The 23,724-nt window shown below is 27.5% G+C and overlaps 1 protein-coding gene across 1 annotated transcript in view; it reads right to left on the reverse strand.

The window, feature by feature from the left end:
* Window positions 1-23,724, reverse strand: part of LOC142329196 (otoferlin-like) — a 467,391-nt gene that overhangs the window by 65,784 nt on the left and 377,883 nt on the right. Inside the window, exons 5-8 of the mRNA XM_075373594.1 lie at window positions 21,247-21,480; window positions 12,886-13,081; window positions 11,745-11,807; window positions 2,793-2,877 (exon numbers count right to left, since the gene is read on the reverse strand). Coding sequence (XP_075229709.1) covers window positions 2,793-2,877; window positions 11,745-11,807; window positions 12,886-13,081; window positions 21,247-21,480 — 578 coding nt within the window. The remainder of the gene's footprint in view (window positions 1-2,792; window positions 2,878-11,744; window positions 11,808-12,885; window positions 13,082-21,246; window positions 21,481-23,724) is intronic.

The following is a 23,724-nucleotide window of genomic DNA, read 5'->3' on the forward strand; positions in this document are numbered from 1 at the left end:
GAAAATAAATGGAAAAAAGCATATTTAATGTTTATGTGATATAATGAAGGCAATTTAATCTGTGAAACTATGAGACAGTTTGGGGTGTTTCAAGTAGCTTTAATTAGCTGTCTGAGCCAAATTGAAAGTAAGTTTGTGTGTGATCTTTCTACTAGGTAAAGCTGAGTATCCTAATCATTTCTAACATGTATTCTTTTAAGAAAAAAGGAACAGACCACTGCTGCAACAACCATCTTGGATTATGGAACTTCAAGTGCTGCCTAAGCTTTGTACAGTCAGCAATGATTAGGTCAAATTGGTCTTTAGGGTGATGACCATTTATATATGACTAAGTTCCTTGAGATTATTTTTCTAAAATTAACTGTCAGATTTGAAAGTAAAAAATAATGATTTAAGAATCATTATTATCCCTAATTGAGTAGAATATATTGATTATTTTTAAAATACAAGGTTCTTGCAGAGAATTGACATTTTATTTTGTCTTCTAAGTCATGTTTATCATCAAATTATATTCATATTATTAGTAAAATTTTATCCAATTCATTGAGATATAATATTAACAGAAACCATTTCAATAGTTTTTCTCATGTCACCAACTCAAGAACACTTTTTATCTTCAATTTTAAGAAATCTATGAGAAGGACCAATAAAGGAATATTTTCGTGATTAGTTAGTATTTAATAAAATTTCTAACTCTACAAGAAAAAAAAAATGAAATGGTAAACATTTAAAGATATAAGAAATCCAACCAATGGTGTAATTTTCATGCCAGAACACAAGTTTTATAATAACTTGATTGTACATGTCATGCATAAATTAATTTTCAATTAATAATCAAAATTGACTGATTGATTTACTTAGCAGATTTTTTTGATAAAAAAGAAAAAAAGCGTTGTATAGTATAATCTGTTTACTTGTATAATATAATCTTTTTAACTTAATTACATTTGTAATTTTGTTATTGAATTTTTTTTATTGGTTATCAAAAATTGAATATGTATCAATATTATTCTCTTTGTATCTTTGTTAGAAGCTAATATCCTGGTCATCTAAAGCAGAATGAATTGTAATCAGGCAGTTTTTAGTTTTCTTGCTTTAGAGCATTATGTTTATTTAACACTTTCAGATTCAGTGTATTCTGTGAGCAATGTTTCTATCATTATTAATTTTTTAAGGTAATTTTATGTGGTTGTGTTTATTATAAGCAACAATACCAACAACAACAATTCTGTCACTAATGAAAAGCTATCCATGCACAACAGAAGGCTTTATGATGGCAATATGAACTAGCTATATCAAAAATTTGGTTTGAACTTGACAAAAAAAAACTTCTTTTAAAAATATTGTTTAGTTTCACAAAATTTGGTAAATTTAAGAAAAAAGTATTAAGTTAATTGCAGATATAATACGAGTATATTGATCTGCACTTACCACATTTTAAATTATAAATAATACCAATTAGAATAAATAAATAAGTATACTTTTAAAGTTTGTCAACTGATTGTAGTATTTTTAGATTGTAACATTAAAAAAACTTATTTATACTTCTATTAATAATTTTTAATGTAACACAGAAAATAGAAATGGTGATAATGGTTGTAATGAGAAATATCTACAATATCATTCAGAAGAGCATACAGTTAAATGTTTTGATGAATTAACTGTGAAAAAGCTTGTTTATAATATTTTCTAACAAGCCAAGTAATGGTAATAGAAAGGAAGAGAAAACTGTTGGATCAGTATTTGTTATAGGTCTTTCATTTTAAAGTTTATGATCTCTTGTTGATGAAAGAATAATGGAAATGATAAAAAAATTCAGATTGAGCAAATTAAAAAAAAAATATATATAAAAAGAAAAAGTAATGTATTCATAAATTACTCTGAATATATGGTTTCATTACAAAGTACACATATTATTTAAAAATGCTTCAAGTATGTCCTTGGATTTTTAAAAAAAATAAATAACTATCAAAATTATGTTAATAAATCTGCCACTGATAGTGACAAATTTTATTTATTATCAGAAGTAGTAGAAAATTCTATTTTTGATTATTTATGTTTCATTTTAATTACTTGTGTAATTTAATTCATCAGTTGTAATCCTAATCTAAATTATTTTCTTTTTATGATTAAATGATAGAAGAATTGTTTTTAAGTAGGTAATAGAACTGTGTCAAGTCTAATTGTGAAAAAAAAATCCAAGAAAAAACAACCCCTGTTTTTCTAAAGAAAAAAGAGAGAGGAAAACATTTGAATGGAGGACTACTAGCAGAAGTCAGAAATAACGTGTTATTATTATTAAATGATGTAATTATTTCTTTAGAAACTATTAACAAAAGAAGACGATTTAATATCTCTAAATTTATTGTAGATCTTTATTGTAAGTGTATAAAATTGATAACCAAGGAGTGAACTGACAAAGAATTATTTAAAAAAATATAAATCCAAGAAAATTTTAATAAAAAAAACCAAAAACTAACATTGGTGAGTCAGAGAAAAGAAAATGATTTTATTAATACACAATAAAAAGTTAAAAAAGAATATGAGGTAAATATGAGTATTTTTCTACACATTACATATATGTAAATATTAGTGCAAAACACACGTATGTACAGCACAAAAACAAATACTATATGTTCTAGCAATACACAGGTAGCATGCTACCAATATCATAGAAAAGTTTAGGAAAATACAAATATATATCAGAAAAGGTAACAAAACATGGAGTACACAACTGATTTTTTTTTTTTTTTAATTGTCTGTATGCACACACAACTGTTAATAATAAATACCTGAATGGGACCAAACAGTAGCAACATCTAATTTAAAGCTGCCCAACATTTTATCAGATCTGAGAATATTCCTTGACTGCATAACCTGTCAATTGATTAATTTTATGGAATAGAAAAAAAAATCAGAAAAAAAAGAAATAAAAAAAAAAGATTAAAAAATAATAGATAAACAACACATAATATTATCTATAATGACAGTAAAAAGTAGAAAGATAGAATTAGAGAACAACACTGTAATCATGATGACAATAAATGCTAACAGATATATCATAATAATAAATGTGAAAAAATTGATAAAATAAATAATACTGAAAATCATCCAAGCTGTCACAAGAAGTCAAGCTGTTAAAACGCCGAAAAAGTGAGAAGCAAAAAATATTCAGAGGAATGTGCGACACATTCAGATTCCTTAAAAATTCATACAATTAAAATAAAAATAAACATCTCATTAAAAGCACCACTGGAAAAAATATTTTAGGATTCAAAAATTAAATTGCCAAAGCATTTTATTTTGTGTAAATCTATCTTTTTACAATAAGAAATATACTTCTAAGTAAATTATATCTCAAGTAAACAAAAAACATACCAATAATTAATACTATATATAAAATATTCTATTCTGAAAGTCCAGATTGCTTATTAAAAACATAAGTAGTTGCCTAAGGCATCTAACATATAAAAATTTAGTAGAAAGTAATTAAACCATAATGAATGATGGTATATGTCATAGTTACTTCATTTAACAACATTACATACTAAAACTATGTGACATGAAGACACTAAAAAAAACACTAATTATTTTAAACATTGTATGAAAATGTTTCCAGGGGAAGTTGAAAACTGTATCTAATAGCAGTGTATCATACTTTTACATGATGTATCATTAAATTTTAGTAAATTGTGTTAAAATATAAATATATAAATTGTGTTAAAATGAAAACTGAATGCAACCTATTATATACAATGTAAAAGCACAATTCAATATGCCAATCAGCTAAATTATTATTGCATTCAATGGAAACACATCTTATTTTCTTTAACTGCTCGAAAGCTATTGAATTTTCATTATTAACAAGTAAAAAAAAAAAACATTGTCTTCTAGATAAGAAGCATTCACTGTGGCAAAGTAATTTGATTTGTCTCAACCAAATATTACATTTAAAATCAACAAATCCATAAAAAATTGCAAAATATGGGTAAAAATAAATTATTCATTAATCACTGGAGTGTGCATACTCATATAACAAAAAAAAAAAACAAAAACCACAACTGAATGACTGAATGAATTAAAGAACTAAAAAAATTATTAAAAAACTAATTTCAGTTTTTAAGAAGCAGAATTATCAATAGGAATTTTGGTGAATGAAGAGAAAAGGAAAAGAAGAGGGTGAAAATTTTTAAAAATATGTACATTAAATTTCTTAGTATCTGCAGCAAATAAATATTAAAAAAGTGAACTTCACTTTATTTTAAATATTTAACTAGGAAAAATCACAAAAAAGGAAAAGAAATAATTACTTATTAATTTTAGACACAATGTTATTAGAAAGCATAGGACTGATATCAGAAAATCAATGAGGATATAAGGAAAAAGGCAAGAGACAGAAAATTAAAAGAAGCAAATAAAAATGCCTGATGTTAATTGCCTCAGGGACATAACATCAGTGCTGTATTTCTAGCAAGAGTATTTTTATAAAATACTAGATTAATTTAAAATGATCATCAGAATTTGAAGTTACTAAAGCCATTATTGAACTGAACTATATATAAATAAATGGTGAATTTATTGGAAAAATAAATCATACTAAGATTCAATTATTTTTGAATAATATGTGAACAAGGAGTAGTGTCATGTTACATTCTGAATTTCAACCTAATCAACCATGAAGTTGATTAGGTTCACACACACAAGTGTTTCAAAGAGTAGCAGGACATTTCTAATTCTACATCTGTCTGTAATAAACACAATTAATATTTTTGTAATTATATTTAAATCCTTTATAGTTTCTGACATACTCATAATGTCCATTTGTTTAGTGGTAACTATTTGTTTATACTTAGTGCTGTGTATCTTTTCTGATAAATTTGAAGCTTACTAATTTGAAAATTATTTCAAAATAATGTAAAAAATTGATAATAATTTTATTTTACTCCAATCATTTTTCTGTTAACCTACACAATTCCACTTCATTATTAAAAAAACAATTTGGTTACTTTTTAACCTAATCTGACTATACACTTCCCCTCTTCACCAATATAAAAGACAAAAGATTCTGAAAATGTATACCCTATTAACCACACAATAACTAATACTTTTTCACTGACCTTGCCTAGTTTGGGTATTTTTGGGCCCAATAGTTTTTCACTTATTGACCACTTTTAAAAACGATTTTTTCAATCAGGTATAATCAACTGAAAAAATTAAAAGATCTGGTATGTTTGTTTTGACAAGCTAAATAAGAAAACATGAACTGTTACTTAATAAAAAATAAAAACATTTTTTAACCTGGATGATGAGAGATTTGTGAATAAAAATAGAATTGAATATTTCATCTTGTCAGTGATGTAATGCAACTGTTGCAAGAAGATGATTAGCTAGCATTATGAGCCATATGTCTACATGCTGCTATTATCTTACAAAAAGCAATATGCATAAGCAGATACAAAGACCATTTTATATTAGTTCACAATCATTTGTTAGAAAAATACTTCTAATAGTTATTAGAAGTACTTTTTTCTCTGTAGCAGTTAACATAGTAGTTATTTTAACAAGTTGTTTTTTAAATACCATTTCCTTTCTTTTGGATTTTTCAGAAATATTTTCTTATTCAGATTCTCAAAATGAACAACTCAGTTAAAAAATCATATCTAATGAAATAATTATTTACTGAAACATGATAACTAGAAAACTACTGGTCTAAAAACACTTAAAACAATTTTAAGTACTGGGTGATTCAAAAAGGGCTTCACAACTTTAAAAGCATATAAAAGTTTATTTAGGTAACTTACAGATTCGGTTGTGTTCTCATTTCATAGCACAACACATCAAGTTCTGACTCGTATAGTTCATTAGTAGTGAATTTGGCCACCAGCGCTGTCACCAGTATTACTAAAAATAGATACATTTACTGGTGCTGAATGTGCTTGCTGTGTGTTTTGGTTTTATGATTTGTAATCAACAACTGCAGTGCAATGTAATTTTCGTGAAGGGTACAGTACGGAGCCTTCTAGTAGGCATGCAATTTACTTTTGGCACCTAACCTTTGTTGAGACAGGTTGTTCTGTAAACAAAAAAGAGCACCAGGAGCCCAGGTGTCCCTGAAGCTGCTGTGGAGCAACTTGGAGAAAGAAGTAAACTTTGCACATAGTCCTAAGAAATCAACTTAATGTACATCACATGTGACTGGCATTCCACAAATGACTGTTTGGCACATATTATGTAAACGTATGCATTTGAAGCTATACAAACTATCTGTGGTTCAACACATTACAGATACCGACAAAGTTGCTCAACTGCAGTTTGTATGGAAATGATGGATAAAATTGTAGACAATGATATATTTTTAGACAATGTAATTTTTAGAGATGAGTCAATGTTTCACATCAATGGCAAAGTGAACATCCATAACTGCTGAATATGGGGTAGTGAAAATCCTCATGAAACTTTGCATTAAATTCGTGATAGCCCTAAGGCCAATGTTTTTTGTATCCTAAGCAAACAAAGACTGTACTATCTGTTCTTCTTCCAGGAGGCAACCGTAAATAGTATTATTTATCTGGAAATACTTCAAAATTTTCTAATTTTTCAGTTGGATGATGTTGACTAAAATGGATGCTATTACTATCAGCAAAATAGGGCACCACCTCATTATCGCCTAGAAGTCCAAGATTTTCTTGATACTCCCAGTTCAATGGATAGGTCATGATGGTCCAATTGCATGGCCACCTCGATTCCCAAATTTGACCTGCTAGATTTTTTCTTGTGGGGTTTCATTAAAGACAGAGTTTATCTACCAGCTTTGTCTGCTGATCTTATTGAACTAAGACTTTGAATTAATACTACAGCTGCAGAAGTAACACTTGACTTACTGGCTACAGTCTGGAATAAAATTGACTTCAGATGGAATGTCAGTCACATTGAACCAAAGTGAAAGTTGGGTGACAAATCTGATGTGTTTTTAGATGAAATGAGACCTCAACTAAATCTGTAAATTATCTCAAACTTTTATATCTTTTTAAAGTTGTGACATAACCTTTTTGAATCATCCGGCATAGTGAGAATGCATTAATTAGTTAATAAGATATATTTTTGAAAAGTTTTTTCTATGATCACTTAGGAGTTGGTTCAAATTACATTAAAAAATAGTCAAAACCAGTTTTTTCTTTAGTTTTCTATTTTTGTTTTTTAAAGAAAAATTTCAGTAATGAAATGATATTGCACAGAAAATAAATAACAACTATCCTTGATAAATTTTCAATAATATTTTGAAGTAAGTTATTAAGTTCCAAATTTATCTAATAAGATTTAGTGCACAACATATATAGTAAAATATTCATATTATGATCAATTAAGTATAAGACCTTTTGTTTTTGAGATAGCTGCATTCTGATACTTCAAATTTTATATAATAACACTAACAAATTTTGAGAAGTCTAAAAAAATTGCCATAAAATTCTGACATATGCATTTTAGGAAGTATTCTGATATCCCTGAATTAATGCAGGAATTTTATGTTGAAATTGTGTATGTATTCATCATTCATCTCTGTGAGTTTCAGAATTAAATACCACTTCCACTTGTAAGCTTGTAGGATGCAGGTATAATAAATCTATTATGGGCATAATTAAGTCTCTTTAACCTACCCACAACTTGATAATTATGTATAAGTGTATTTTAGTGGCAGTTCTTTTTTCTTTGGCTGTGTAGTATACATGGTGTATATTTTTCTTCTTTAAAATAATTTTTTTTTTTAATTTTTATTATATTTATCTAATATAAATGAAAATAGGTGATAGAAAACTTAAAAAGAAAATTCTGTAAATGTAAATGCTTTTCTTCAAAGTCACTTTTTTCAATTCTTTTGTTAAAGGAAGGAGATAAAGAGCCGACATAAAAGAAACAGTTCAGTAGGAGAAAAATGTAAGGAAAAAATCATGGAGAAATTTCAATGTCTAAAAGTAGAAAGGAAAAAGGAAGTACAAGTTCTATAATACATTTTACCCTTTGACCTACAGTAGCTTAATAAAGATGTATGAACAAAAAAATGCACAATTAAATAAAAGAGTACAAAAAATATATATTCATTTAATTAAATTTCTTTTGTATAATGTAAAATTAATATTATGATTACACTCCAAATTAATTACATTTCTGGTATGATTTTTAATAAGTTATAATTTTAAATACATTATTAATGATATTCAGTAACTAATCTATAACGAGCAGTGGTGATTTCATTTGAAATAAACTATAAAAGTGCAGTATTAATAAAAAGTATGTAAAAATAAACATAATATGAAGTTTGACAACAATAATAGTATTAAATTAAAAAACAAAAAACACTAAAACCACCACACATTCAGTTTTAGCAACCATATCAAACAATTATGTACTATGTACCAGGTGTATCATATACGGTCCTAAGATCTATCTTGAAAGACCCAACAACAGTACCGGACCTTAATAACTTCCTAGAATGTAATACCTACAACATAATAAAAAACAAACTCCGAAACAAAATAGGAAAATATGTCAAAAACACAATACAAAAAAGATTACTGAAGAAATTAATACTGTACATTTAATAGAAGTTCTACAACAAAAAAAAACTTCTTTGTAAACAGTAATAAAAATCTCAAATCTACTTAATATAGTTAATATCAGAAGAAATAAAAATCAATAGAAACAAAGTTTTACTGCATATTCTGTAAATAACAGATAGGTCTCATTTTATTTTTTATTCTTCACATAACATCAGGATTAAAATGATATTCTACAGAAATATGATAAAAATAAAATTTTGATGACTTGACACCATATTAACTTATATTAATAATGTTTTTATTCCTGCAAAAAACACAGCTCAAGTAAACTAATTATACCACATCCTGTTGCACTAAATACTAGGAAACAAAACAATGCAACAATTTTGGACTAAGGAATCAAGACTGTATTATATTCTAACCAATGAAGAATGTGACAATAGTTTAACTAATGAACCAAATGGCATTTCCATGAGGATAGAATCATACCAAACAAACAGTGTATGCAAAATGTGTATTAATATTGAGTTGTTATGATAACTGATTGTTGTCAACAATAGATAACATTTCATTAACTTTTTAAAACAATTTAAAAAGAATTACATTATTTATTAACCATTACTTTCTATATATAAAATTGACTTTTCTAAAGATCAGCAGTAAATACTGGGTAAATCCAAAAGTAATTTTTTTTAAATATTGAAACAAATTGTAGCAAAAATGTGCTAAAAGCAAAGAAATCAAAATTTTCTAATAAAATAAATCATTTTGCAATTCAACTGTTACAAAATAAAACTGTACAATGTCTTTAATTAAAAAAATAATGTGAACAAAATGACTACTTATATTTTACAAACTCAAACCTACTTGTTATTAAAAGCAACATAAATATATCAATGTCCATTTATTACCTGACCTTACTTTCAACAGGATCAGCCTTATTATTATAACTCCATGATATTATAACTTAAAAATTACACATGCATTTACAAATTACATTTGCAATTTATATTGCATTTACAATAACACACACACACACACACACACACACACACACACACACACACACACACACACACACACACACACACACACACACACACACACACACACACACACACACACACACACACACACACACACACACACACACACACACACACACACACACACACACACACACACACACACACACACACACACACACACACACACACACACACACACACACACACACACACACACACACACACACACACACACACACACACACACACACACACACACACACACACACACACACACACACACACACACACACACACACACACACACACACACACACACACACACACACACACACACACACACACACACACACACACACACACACACACACACACACACACACACACACACACACACACACACACACACACACACACACACACACACACACACACACACACACACACACACACACACACACACACACACACACACACACACACACAAATGAAGATTATAAAAAAATCAACATTGAAAGTATATATCCAATACAAAACAAAAATAATTTTTTTTACTCTATTCACATTATAAACCATTTTATTACATTGTTAAAATGTACACAGAAAACATAATAGTAAAGCCAAAAGAAATAAGAAATACTTACTATTTTATAGTATTAACAAATTAAAGAATGTAATGTACATAAAATGAATTGAATTAATTGAGTAAATGGACTTTGGTCCCAATTTGAAAAAAGGGTTTCTTTTAAGCCTGTATTAACACAAACAACTCATGTTAAAATGATATTAATATGTAATATTGACCAAAAAAAAACAACATGAAATTATTCCAGGGAAATCATTACACAAACAATTTAGAAAATGCAATCATAATCTTAAAATTAACAAGTGGAAATAAATATATGATAGTATTAAAAAAAAATACAGTTATATGGGAGTTTTATTTCATTTTTTTTTTGTACAATAATTAAATTCCTTAACAACAATATAGTTAAGGAATGAGGAATTTAAAAGTTGAAATTTGGAGATCATAATGAACCATAATTTTGTTATTTTTATAATAAAATCACACAGGATGAATGAAGTTAAAAAAAGTACATCATAAAAAGAAGAAATATATAGAAAAAAAATTTGTTAAAGGAATTAGAAAAAATTCTTAAAAATATTTGTACGGATTTTTGCTTTACGACAATGAAACATGGATGATAGGAAACCAGAAAACAAAGGTAGAGCTTTTAAAATCTCTACCTTTGTTAGATGAGTGAAACATGAAAATATTGATAACTGTATTGGTTGATAATATAAAATTGGGTGAGTGCAAAATGTTTTAAGATAAATAATTGGAAAAGAGACAAGCTTCTTTGTAGCACAATTGTGTAAAAATAGAACCTAGATTGTTGGATAACATACTAGTAGTAGTACATCCAAAGTGAATGAATCTGGTTTTACAAGGAAATATGTTTAATGAGTAAGTAGGGCAAACCTTATGAGAGCATTTGAAAGACTGAGGATGTAGAGTAAAACAGGTACTTTGAAGCTAAGAGACTGACAAAAAATAATAATCACATTAGTACATCAAACTAGCCAAATTATAAAAAAAATATTTTAAAAAATCCTCACGGTTTAATTAAAAATGATAGTCATTAATTAAAAAAGAATTCTCGAGTAACAATCTAAATCCTTGATAAAAAATGCAATTTCCATATTTTTATCATTTATTGGTTTCCCAAGAGCATTTTCTGTTTGAAAATGCGCATAGAATCATAGTCAGAGTATAAGGTGAAGGTATTTTCTTTAAATTACCTACTCTAATCATTAGTGATGCTATCTAGCAGAAAAAAGTAATTTATCTTTTATTCACACTTTTCTATGAATGTCACAATTAACTAAACCTTAAACTGAAACTAAATTAATATTATTAACATTAAAACCAAAAGAAACATTTCTTAATTTGCTCATATGCAATAAAAATATGTCTTCTTTTTTTTTAATAATGTTGGATCTAATGTTCAAAAACTAAACTAAAAGCAGCTGAGGTGATAAGACATCATTAATTAATAAAATAAAATTAGACATTTAAATATTTCTCGCATAATTATCATCAAATAATATAGTAATAAATTCATAAATATTACATTAAAAATTACTTTGTTATACTTACAGATAACGTAATTATTTTATCGAACAACATCACAGCTGGCATATGAAAGTCAAACACAAAATACTGAAAAAAAATTAATAAATGTTACTATAATTTAATTAAGAAAAAAATTTAAATCAGTATATTTTATTTTAATTATAAAAATAATCACCTGTTTAAATGTTCAAAAGATAAAAATTCTCCTTTCCTTAATGATAAAAACATGATAATGATGATTTTTTAATGGAGACACTTGAACAAGGAAGTGAACTGAATGTTGCAGTATATAATATTTTCCTTATAAGCATTATAGATCTCTATTTTATGCATATATTTGTATATAAGGACCTTTTAGTTACTTTTGAAAAGTAATGAAAATTCAGCAACACCTTCTTCCTAGCAACTTACTACTTTTTTTTAAATTTTGTATCAACATCAAAGAATACAAATTTAAAGAAGAATGGAAAAAATATTATATTTCTTTCGGAGAATTTAAAAAAAAATTATTTTATTCTTAATTAAAGTAGGTAAAATATATGAAATGAAAGGTCAGGAACTTATGTCAAGAAAAAATAAGAAAATGAATGAAATAAAACAATTTAAAGAGATTTTATTTTGTATGACTTAAGGATCTTTAGAATCTAAGATTATATATTTTTTCAACCTCAATTAGGAATCTTATATTTACAAAATTTGTAAAGTTTCAAATGAAAACACTGAATATCACAATGCCAATTATCTACTTTCATTTTGAAGAAGTTAAAATAGGATGCTATTTTAAAGAAGATGCATCAACAGAGAATTTTGAATATAATATATAATACTTGCTTTCAGACAGAGGATACCAAATATAGCAATGACAAAGATTTTATCAATACATAAGTCAATCAATTTATTTTACCCAATAAATTATTGTGAAAAGCTCTATGCAGAACTGAAGTGTACTTAATGTGAAATTATGAAGCCTAAAATTATAAAAGGAAAACATACAGTAATTTTTAATGTTTACTTAAGCGTGTTGTCAGTACTCTCTTTGAAATAAGTCTTTTTTATTTTTTCAAACTATTTGAATCTGTTTATAAAGGTATAGTAGTTTGTAATTATAAATAGTAATAATTTATAAAAATAATACATTACTCTTAAAATGATAATATATATTTACCTCATTATAATAAGGGCAGTTGGTGCTTTCTTTAACACTGGTATATTTTTTTATGTCACCAACTTGTACGCAAACTACTGGGTCCATATTCAATCCAGCTAACTGTCTTGCTTCAATAATAGTTATACAAACTTGAAAGTCTTGAGCTTTCAACGCACTATGTAAGCTGTTTAAAGCTGTATTTGGCTTCGACAACCTGTTAATTTTAATCACATACAAATAAAAAATAAAATAAATATTAAAATATAGAAAAAAAATATATAACTTAAGAAGATTAATAAAATATTTCTGCAAAGATAATCAATCAATTTTTAAGTGATAATTATGTTTCTAGAAAAACTAGTTATGATCAAAATGATTAAAAATATAAATCTTAACAACTTAACACAACCAAATTTCTTTAAAAAAAGAAAAATTTTTAGAATATTTTATACTAAGAGAAGTGAAAATGTTTAAAAATAAAGTGTAATGTAATTTTACCAACTTCAAACAATTTAATCCTAATTATGAAGTGTTTCTTTAAACGTGTTCTCAGCAAGAAACACAGTATATGGAAATCATAGCAATCTTCTATTTGGAGACAAGGTAAGAAAAACATCAGAAGGATATCAGTGTTTTTAAGAATAATCTTGATGAACTTTCTTTTCATAAAGTTTTTTTATGAAGTAAAGAAACAGCTAACTAATGCATAAAACAGAAAGAATACTGTAGTCAGAACTAAATGCTTAATAACAACAATGCTCTCTTGTTACAATGCTAATGCATTGCCAAGAACTGTTATTATTGCAATTCAAACAGTCTGTACATGAACTTCAATATATTACCTAGGATGTACATAAAAGTTTTTTGCTCCTATTTCCCATAAGTTTGGATATACACATTGTTATTTTTGTCTAGGCCCATTCACATTCATACAATAATTTGAAAATAGATGATTAAGTATATTTTAATACTCTTAAAAAAATTACTCCACTGATTTAAATAAAATAAAATATTAATTCATAGTGCATAAATTATATAATCACCTGGTTTTGAATAATTTTAAGAAATTTATTATAGTATAATTAATTGTTATTATTTACTAAGCATGTCAGTTTTGAAATGGAAGTGATTGTTCCATTAGATACTGTAAATTGTCACGGAAGAAGACTTAATTGTATTGTTAATAATGCAAAAAAAATCATTCTTCACTTTTTAAATTAAATAAATCAATTTTAAAATTTATTTTTTTTGTTTGATAAAGTTAAATTTAGATAATCTATTTTTACTTCCTTGTATGAAGTAAAGGAAGTACTGTGATCACAAAAAATTTCAGTTTTCAGATTTGAACCGAAATATCCATTTTGATATTTCAAAATGGATATTTTGATCTACTTGAATGCTATTGATAACTACTTGAATGTAGTAGTTACCACATAACTACTTGAGCAACGTGAAGCAAAATTAATATATAAACTAATATAAAATGCTGGTATGGACACTACAATAAAATGTGATGCAATGTGGTGTCCACCACAATGCAATTGTGTAACTGTCCACTTTATTAAAGAATTGGAGGATCGTATCTCACTTTCAAACGAAATAAGTTTAAATGAAGTGCAACAAAAAATGTGCATATGTAATTTAATAATAGGCATATAAGGAAGTCATGTGATCTCCACATCAGATTTTTCTTTTAATAAATGGATAATTTTTTTTTACTGTTGGCAATTCATTCAGGCTGTATAAATTATAATCCATCAGTCTATGATATATGAATAAAATTATTCAAATAAGTTATTTTCCTTTCTTTTTCCAGGAGTTATATGCTGAGAGGAAAATGTTTACTCAGTTGTTGCATATTCTTAAATAACAATTTTCTTACTTATTGCATATGCAACTGTGGTTCGTTTTATACTATTCTCCATATTTAGGACAAGAAAATTTTTGAAAAAAAAATCAAAGAATTAAAGAAAATATTGAAACAGTGTTCTAACAATTTTTTTCATTTTGAAAGAGTTAAGAGAAGTTTTCTGCTTAACCAGAACTGCTTTATTAATTTTTTTTTAAAAAGATTGAAAAATAAGAGTGCAAAATAAAATAACCTTTATTCACTGGAAAAGTGCTAAAGCTACTTTTATATAAGTTTTTAAGAAAAATGTACAATATAGTTTTAAGTTATTTCTGGTTAATTTATCAATAAAATGCAGTCTGAGTTAGAAACTATTAAAAGCAAACTTCAATATCATAGTGTTAATATTTTTTTTAAAGATATATATCAACAAATTCAACTGAAGAAACAAACTGCACAGATAGATGAAAATAACATATAAATACATATTTTATTCTGAACAGAAGATATTAATGGATTAAATTGTTCACATCATTATAAGATAAACTATAAATATAAAAACATAAATTATAAGATAAAAATAGATGTCATTTAAAGTCCATATTAATTATTTAAAATTTAAACACAAGAAATAACACACATTTTATTAGGGTGTATCAAAGCAAAACAGTGTGCTTTGATTTTATTACAAATGAATTCAACATGACCTTTCCAAGAGAACTTGTAATTTAATTAAACACTGAGAAATATTTTCTTAGTAGGCAGGAGAAATATTACCATTATCATTAATGGAATTATATCCACATGATCTGTTACATCTGCCCTGAGAAGCATAATGCTACGGTTTTATCCATATTTAAATGTCTGTGGTTATAATTCATCCACGAATAATTTTTTTAACTGCTATTGTAGAATTTTCAATTCCTTTTAAATTTTTTTTGTCTTCAGTCATTTGACTGGTTTGATGCAACTCTCCAAGATTCCCTATCTAGTGCTAGTCATTTCATTTCAGTATACCCTCTACATCCTACATCCCTAACAATTTGTTTTACATATTCCAAACGTGGCCTGCCTACACAATTTTTTCCTTCTACCTGTCCTTCCAATATTAAAGCGACTATTCCAGGATGCCTTAGTATGCGGCCTATAAGTCTGTCTCTTCTTTTAACTATATTTTTCCAAATGCTTCTTTCTTCATCTATTTGCCGCAATACCTCTTCATTTGTCACTTTATCCACCCATCTGATTTTTAACATTCTCCTATAGCACCACATTTCAAAAGCTTCTAATCTTTTCTTCTCAGATACTTCGATTGTCCAAGTTTCACTTCCATATAAAGCGACACTCCAAACATATACTTTCAAAAATCTTTTCCTGACATTTAAATTAATTTTTGAAGTAAACAAATTATATTTCTTACTGAAGGCTCGTTTCGCATGTGCTATTCGGCATTTTATATCGCTCCTGCTTCGTCCATCTTCAGTAATTCTACTTCCCAAATAACAAAATTCTTCTACCTCCATAATCTTTTCTCCTCCTATTTTCACATTCAGTGGTCCATCTTTGTTATTTCTACTACATTTCATTACTTCTGTTTTGTTCTTGTTTATTTTCATGCGATAGTTCTTGCGTAGGACTTCATCTATGCTGTTCATTGTTTCTTCTAAATCCTTTTTACTCTTGGCTAGAATTACTATATCATCAGCAAATCGTAGCATCTTTATCTTTTCACCTTGTACTGTTACTCCGAATCTAAATTGTTCTTTAACATCATTAACTGGTAGTTCCATGTAAAGATTAAAAAGTAACGGAGATAGGGAACATCCTTGTTGGACTCCCTTTCTTATTACGACTTCTTTCTTATGTTCTTCAATTATTACTGTTGCTGTCTGGTTCCTGTACATTTTAGCAATTGTTCTTCTATCTCTGTATTTGAACCCTAATTTTTTTAAAATGCTGAACATTTTATTCCAGCTACGTTATCGAATGCCTTTTCTAGGTTTATAAACGCCAAGTAAGTTGGTTTGCTTTTCTTTAATCTTTCTTCTACTATTAATCTGAGGCCTAAAATTGCTTCCCTTGTCTCTATACTTTTCCTGAAACCAAATTGGTCTTCTCCTAACACTTCTTCCACTCCTCTCAATTCTTCTGTATAGAATTCTAGTTAAGATTTTTGATGCATGACTAGTTAAACTAATTGTTCTGTATTCTTCACATTTATCTGCCCCTGCTTTCTTTGGTATCATGACTATAACACTTTTTTTGAAGTCTGCTGGAAATTCCCCTTTTTCATAAATATTACACACCAGTTTGTATAATCTATCAATCGCTTCCTCACCTGCACTGCGCAGTAATTCTACAGGTATTCCGTCTATTCCAGGAGCCTTTCTGCCATTTAGATCTTTTAATGCTCTCTTAAATTCAGATCTCAGTATTGTTTCTCCCATTTCATCCACCTCAACTTCCTCTTCTTCCTCTATAACACCATTTTCTAATTCATTTCCTCCGTATAACTCTTCAATATATTCCACCCATCTATCGACTTTACCTTTCGTATTATATATTGGTGTACCATCTTTGTTTAACACATTATTAGATTTTAATTTATGTACCCCAAAATTTTCCTTAACTTTCCTGTATGCTCCGTCTATTTTACCAATGTTCATTTCTCTTTCCACTTCTGAACACTTTTCTTTAATCCACTCTTCTTTCGCCAGTTTGCACTTCCTGTTTATAGCATTTCTTAATTGCCGATAGTTCCTTTTACTTTCTTCATCACTAGCATTCTTATATTTTCTACGTTCATCCATCAGCTGCAATATATCGTCTGAAACCCAAGGTTTTCTACCAGTTCTCTTTATTCCGCCTAAGTTCGCTTCTGCTGATTTAAGAATTTCCTTTTTAACATTCTCCCATTCATTGTCTACATTTTCTAACTTATCTTTTTTACTCAGACCTCTTGCGATGTCCTCCTCAAAAATCTTCTTTACCTCCTCTTCCTCAAGCTTCTCTAAATTCCACCGATTCATCTGACACCTTTTCTTCAGGTTTTTAAACCCCAATCTACATTTCATTATCACCAAATTATGGTCGCTATCAATGTCTGCTCCAGAGTAAGTTTTGCAGTCAACGAGTTGATTCCTAAATCTTTGCTTAACCATGATATAATCTATCTGATACCTTGCAGTATCGCCTGGCTTTTTCCAAGTGTATATTCTTCTATTATGATTTTAAATTGGGTGTTTGCAATTACTAAATTATACTTCGTGCAAAACTCTAAAAGTCGGTCCCCTCTTCCATTCCTTTTGCCCAGCCCGTATTCACCCACTACATTTCCTTCCTTGCCTTTTCCAATGCTGGCATTCCAATCTCCAACTATTATTAAATGTTCATCTCCTTTTATGTGTTTAATTGCTTCATCAATCTCTTCGTATACACACTCTACCTCATCATCATGGGCGCTTGTAGGCATATAGACGTTAACAATCGTTGTCGGTTTAGGTTTTGATTTTATGCTTATTACAATGATTCTATCGCTATGCGTTTTGAAATACTCTACTCTCTTCCCTATCTTGTTGTTCATTATAAAACCTACTCCTGCCTGCCCATTATTTGAAGCTGAGTTAATTATTCTAAAATCACCTGACCAAAAGTCGCCTTCCTCTTCCCTAATTCCTACTCACTAATTAGTCGAACCTCACTAATTCCTACTACATCCACATTTATCCTATCCATTTCCCTTTTTAAATTTTCTAGCCTACCAACCTTTTTTAAACTTCTAACATTCCACGCTCTGACTTGTAGAATGTTATTTTTTAATTTTCTGGTGACCCCTTCCTTAGTAGTCCAGCTGTAGTTTTCCATTGCTTTCAGCTGCGCAGTACTCAGAGGACTGAGTGATGTTGATATGGCCGTTTAAGTCATTCTGATTCACGCCCCTAACAACTTTTAAATAATTATCTTTAAATATATTGTGTTATCTGTGATAGGGTTACAATGAATGGTTTAAGATTTTGAAGTAGGTATTTAATAAACAATGAAAAAAGCAAGGTACTGAATATTTTCTTATATTATTAAAGAGAAGTAATAAAAAAGATAAGACTATTTTGAGGTATTAAAAAATTATAAAATATGCAACCTAATTTATACAATTACAATGACAAATTTTAATAATTTAATACAAACAGAAATTATATTGATATTTTAATTAAATACATTCAACATAAACTCTGTATGTACACTGTCACTGAAAAATAATTCTGGCTTTCTCTTATTTAATGAGTTAATCACGTTAATATTTAATTAATTTACCTTCATATCTAAAACAAACATTTGCTTTCCAAATTAATCATTACCAGCTTTAATGAAACTTTATAAATTATTTGTTTCATGGCTTGTATCAATTATTACCTGATGGCACATGTGCATGTGTGTGTATGCATGTATGCACATGCACGCACCAGTTGGTATAAAATAAAGCAGACAATAAAGTATCTATTAATTAATATAGTTTTGTTATATGAAACAATTACAAATCATTAGTTACTAAATTAATGAAAATGAATGAATGAATGCTTAATTATTGAAATAAATTACAATAAACCATGATATAAAATGCAGATTTAATTATTAACTGTAGTATTAAAAGAACAGATTGATTCATATGATATTCCGGAAGTCTCCAAATGTCAAGTGCAACTTTCTTGAGTCAGGACTGTAGGCAGAAGCATTATTTATTCATCTACAGTAATGAGTGTACATATAGCCTGTTATATCCATGGGTTACCAGACCAGGATGTGTTTTTAGGTAGAACCTCTAAAAACATACTGGTAGTCAGGATCAGCATTAAGGAGCATTACCATTAAAGTATAACTTATTCAGCCAGACCTCAAACAACCAAACTTCCACAAAGGAAGACTAGCAGTATCATCTACTTGATTTATTGATACAAAACTTGATTTATCGATTTTCATGGGAAGTCAACCAGTCAACACACTGTTATGCTTAGGATTGTATTAACTACATATATATATGTATCTGGATTTGCTAACATATCTAACTATAAATTATGCTTCCCTTATTTAAATTAAAAATACTTTCCTTACTACTCTCAACTTATATAAAAAAACAAAGTGTGTCTCATCTGGTAACTACTTAAAAAAAAGGTATTCATTTACTATTATTCTTATTAAATTTATATGTTTAATATTATATATTATTGTTTGTAATGTTATTTGTAACTAGGAAAAAAGTATAAATTCATAAAAGTTGTATACTGAATTCCTAACACATGTACTGTTGCATGAAGTAGAAATATAAAAATTGTGTGGTAAGGATAAAGTGAACTGGCCAAGCCATGATTGGTTAACTGTTCCCCATGGGAACAGTCCAATAACCAATCATGGCTTCGGTGATCCGAAGTTGTATTTAAGTTGATAAATATTGAGTAGTTTCACTGCTTACTGTTGGTACTTATTAATAACTACTGAAAACATCAGTCAATGTCACTTAAAAAAAAATAAATATTAAAATAATTACTTGAGTATGTACCAAATAGATATTGTAATCTGTTATGTAGTATTGTTGTGTAGCTTTTCTACTCAATTATATTTGTACATTTGTGTGATTCACTGCAAGTGTTTTTATGATTTTATTAAAAATAATTTTTTGCATTTATCTAATGGTAGGTTTTTAAAATTACCTAAGATTGATAATTTTTATAATGATAATTTCAATAAATATAATAGGCCAAGTCAGGAATGTTTTGATAAGTTCGGTTACTGATACCAAAAACCATGGTGACTGAAAGCAATATTTCACATTATTATCTATAAATCTACTTTCATCCTCAGTATAATCAGTTTCTTAAGATTCATATAGACACAATGATAATTCATTAAAAAATTAAGAAAAACGTTATGAAAAATTGTTAGATTTAATTTAATGTTATTTGAAAATGTTGACTTTTAAGAGTTTTCATAAATTTTCCATAATCAAACTGCACAATTTGTTATGATATTCAGATTTTGTTTGCTGATGACCGGCAAGTACCTTTACCAAAGTAGTACCTTAGAACAGTTGCTGGTTGTTATCAATGGATAATTTTCCACTAATTTTAAATGGTTACACCATTCTTTTATTTGGATAATCCCCATTATGTCATTGCTGAAAGCCTGCTAAATCTTACCAATTGCTTAATATTGGGTATCACCAAGTATTTGGCAGAATTGGATGGAGTAATATTGTTCAACATGTTCTATCACTAAACACAAAGTAAAAATGAATTAAACGGTTATACAAATACAAGCAGCTTTGTAACAAGTAACATATTCTGCAAGACTTCAAAGAATTATTCATTTTCACTACGGTCTACCACATCATACAGAGTTTTGCAATTTGAATCCAAATACTATCTGAGAAAAAAATAAGCTCAGGTACATTTTGTATAAATCTCATTCACTGACTGTTTAGGCATATTTTTTTGGTTGAGAGATGATTTTGGGTAGTGAAATATAAACAAAGTACTTACTTTTTTGATCTAGGAACATGATCGTGATCCATGATAGCAGCATTAACAGATGCCACTGATTCATTATCAGATGAAAGGGAAGACACAGAACTGGCAGGCCTTGGTCCAGAGCTTACTACATTTTGGTCTGATTCAATTAATGGCCTTACTTCTGAGTCTGATAATTTTCCTGATTCTTTAGGAGGACGTTGTTTGCCTAATCTTATTAAACTTTTAACACTTGATTTAAGAGTTCTGTAAAAAAAAACAAAAAATAATATAAATCACAAAGAAAACACTAATTCTTGTTTAATATAAATATGTTCAATAAAAAAAAAGAAATAAATAATAAGGCTGAATTCCACTTTCTTCACTTAGTTACAAATAAATAGTCAGAAAAACTTTGCTGATTGTCTTGATGTGAAATTTTGAACATTATTTTATAAGTATATGGGTTAAATTGACATGGCAATAAGGGATCAGCATCCCTTACAATTCACTTATTATCACCAAAGTTCAGAGCAATGAGTGTGTTTCACTACATGCTGTCGGAATTTCTAGTGGCTAGTAATCATAGCGGTTGATGCAAATTGAAATATTAATACTATTAAAATATATATATTACTATTTATACGTAAAAATACTAACAATTGGAACAAGAATTGTATTAATAAAATTAAAAAAAAGGTTGATTAAAAAAAATACATTTTGGTAATGAAGAATTACTTACACTTGAAAATAATACAGATAAAATTTAAGAAATAGTTATAACTGAAAAAATGTAAAAAAAAATATGTGTGCAAACATGCATACACACACACATACACACACTCTCTCAAATACACGATTTTGTATATGTATATATAATGGTTATTTTAATATAACAGCTTTAAAAGTCATATTAATATGTATAACCACTAGGCTTTTAATGTATTTAAAATATTGTAACCAAAAAATACATGTTAAACTGATGACTACGCTAGTATAAAATATTTTATATATATATATAAATAAAAATATATATTATACCATAAAAAATAGGTTTCTGCCAGAAATGCACAAATATTATAAAGTAGAAATGTCTTAATATAATGTTTGGAATTTACTTAATATGAATAAATATCTCAGTTTACACAGAGTAAATATTCTAAGTAAATGTCAATAATTAAATTTAATAAAACATTTTTTTACAATTTGATTAACAGAAGGAAATTAATTGCTTTCTGTGTAACAACAGAACAATATCAATTCTATTCTCTAAAAAAAACAAAAAAAGTTTGCATATTTTTCCATATTCGTACACGTCTAAGAACTTTAATGTTCACTGAAATGTTTTTTACTCTCTTATTAGTATAAGGATGAAAATATATGAACTTCTTAATTGTCTTAAGATGAGAAATATCAATATATTTTTTTAACAATGGTAATTCCTGAATCATTTAAATTAAAAGGGTAAAACTTTTCAAACATTCTCAAAGTATATGTGAGTATCCCTACAGAAGGGAAACTAGTTTTTGTTGGAAATTATGTGTTGTCATTTAAAAAAAAAAAACAAAAACATTCTACTTGAGTGATTGACTAATAATTCAATATATATTTATTTTTAACAATTATACAGTTTTCATTTAATTTTTTTATAAATAATTTTGTAAATATGTAAATTTCTATATATCACAACATATGTAAAAAACCTATATGTCACATTTTAAGAATTTACATTGATGAGGTATGTGGTTTTAAAGTGAAGCTTACCTTTCATTATGAGATAATTTTCAACCATGCATTCCTTTTAGGATTTAGTTGAAATTCTTATGGGAAAACATATATGTTTCTTTTTGAAAGAGTTAGTGGAACAACCTAAACATTTTTAATTAGGAAGATGGATGTAGCTATTATAGCTAGAGTAAAATCAGGTTTTATATTTTAAAAAAGTCCCCTATGTATAACATTTGAAAAAAATTTTAATTTTGAAAATTTGGATGTAGTGTCAAATGAAAGATTTTATTCTGCTTTCAACGATATAAAAAAATTATCCAGTTGTATATGTTTATATAATTTATATAACAAATTATAATTATAATAAACATAGAGAGGGAAACAAACTACAACTACTACTGTATAACATTCTGTTTGGAACACACCCTAATGATAAATATGCTTTGTGTAAGGCGTGATGGTAGTAATTGTGTTTTGGGCTGTTAACTTATACATATATATCATATATGTACATTTAAGAAACTTTATAACATTGTACCACTCAGTATTTACTAAATTTTCAGCTCTAAAAATCTGAAAAATATTGTTAACATTTCCTCTTCCACAATTAAAAACATTGTTCACATTGTGACAATAACACAATAGTAAAACTAAAATTTATAAACAGATAATGAAAATTGCTGAAATTTTTTTCAAAAATTATTATTTACAACTATAAAGAAACATTTACTGATTACTCTTTAACAGGTAACAGTTTTTTCATACTTTCGAGTAATATATGAA

Source organism: Lycorma delicatula, chromosome 8 (assembly GCF_047948215.1).
Source record: "Lycorma delicatula isolate Av1 chromosome 8, ASM4794821v1, whole genome shotgun sequence".
NCBI classification, from domain to species: Eukaryota; Metazoa; Arthropoda; class Insecta; order Hemiptera; family Fulgoridae; genus Lycorma; species Lycorma delicatula.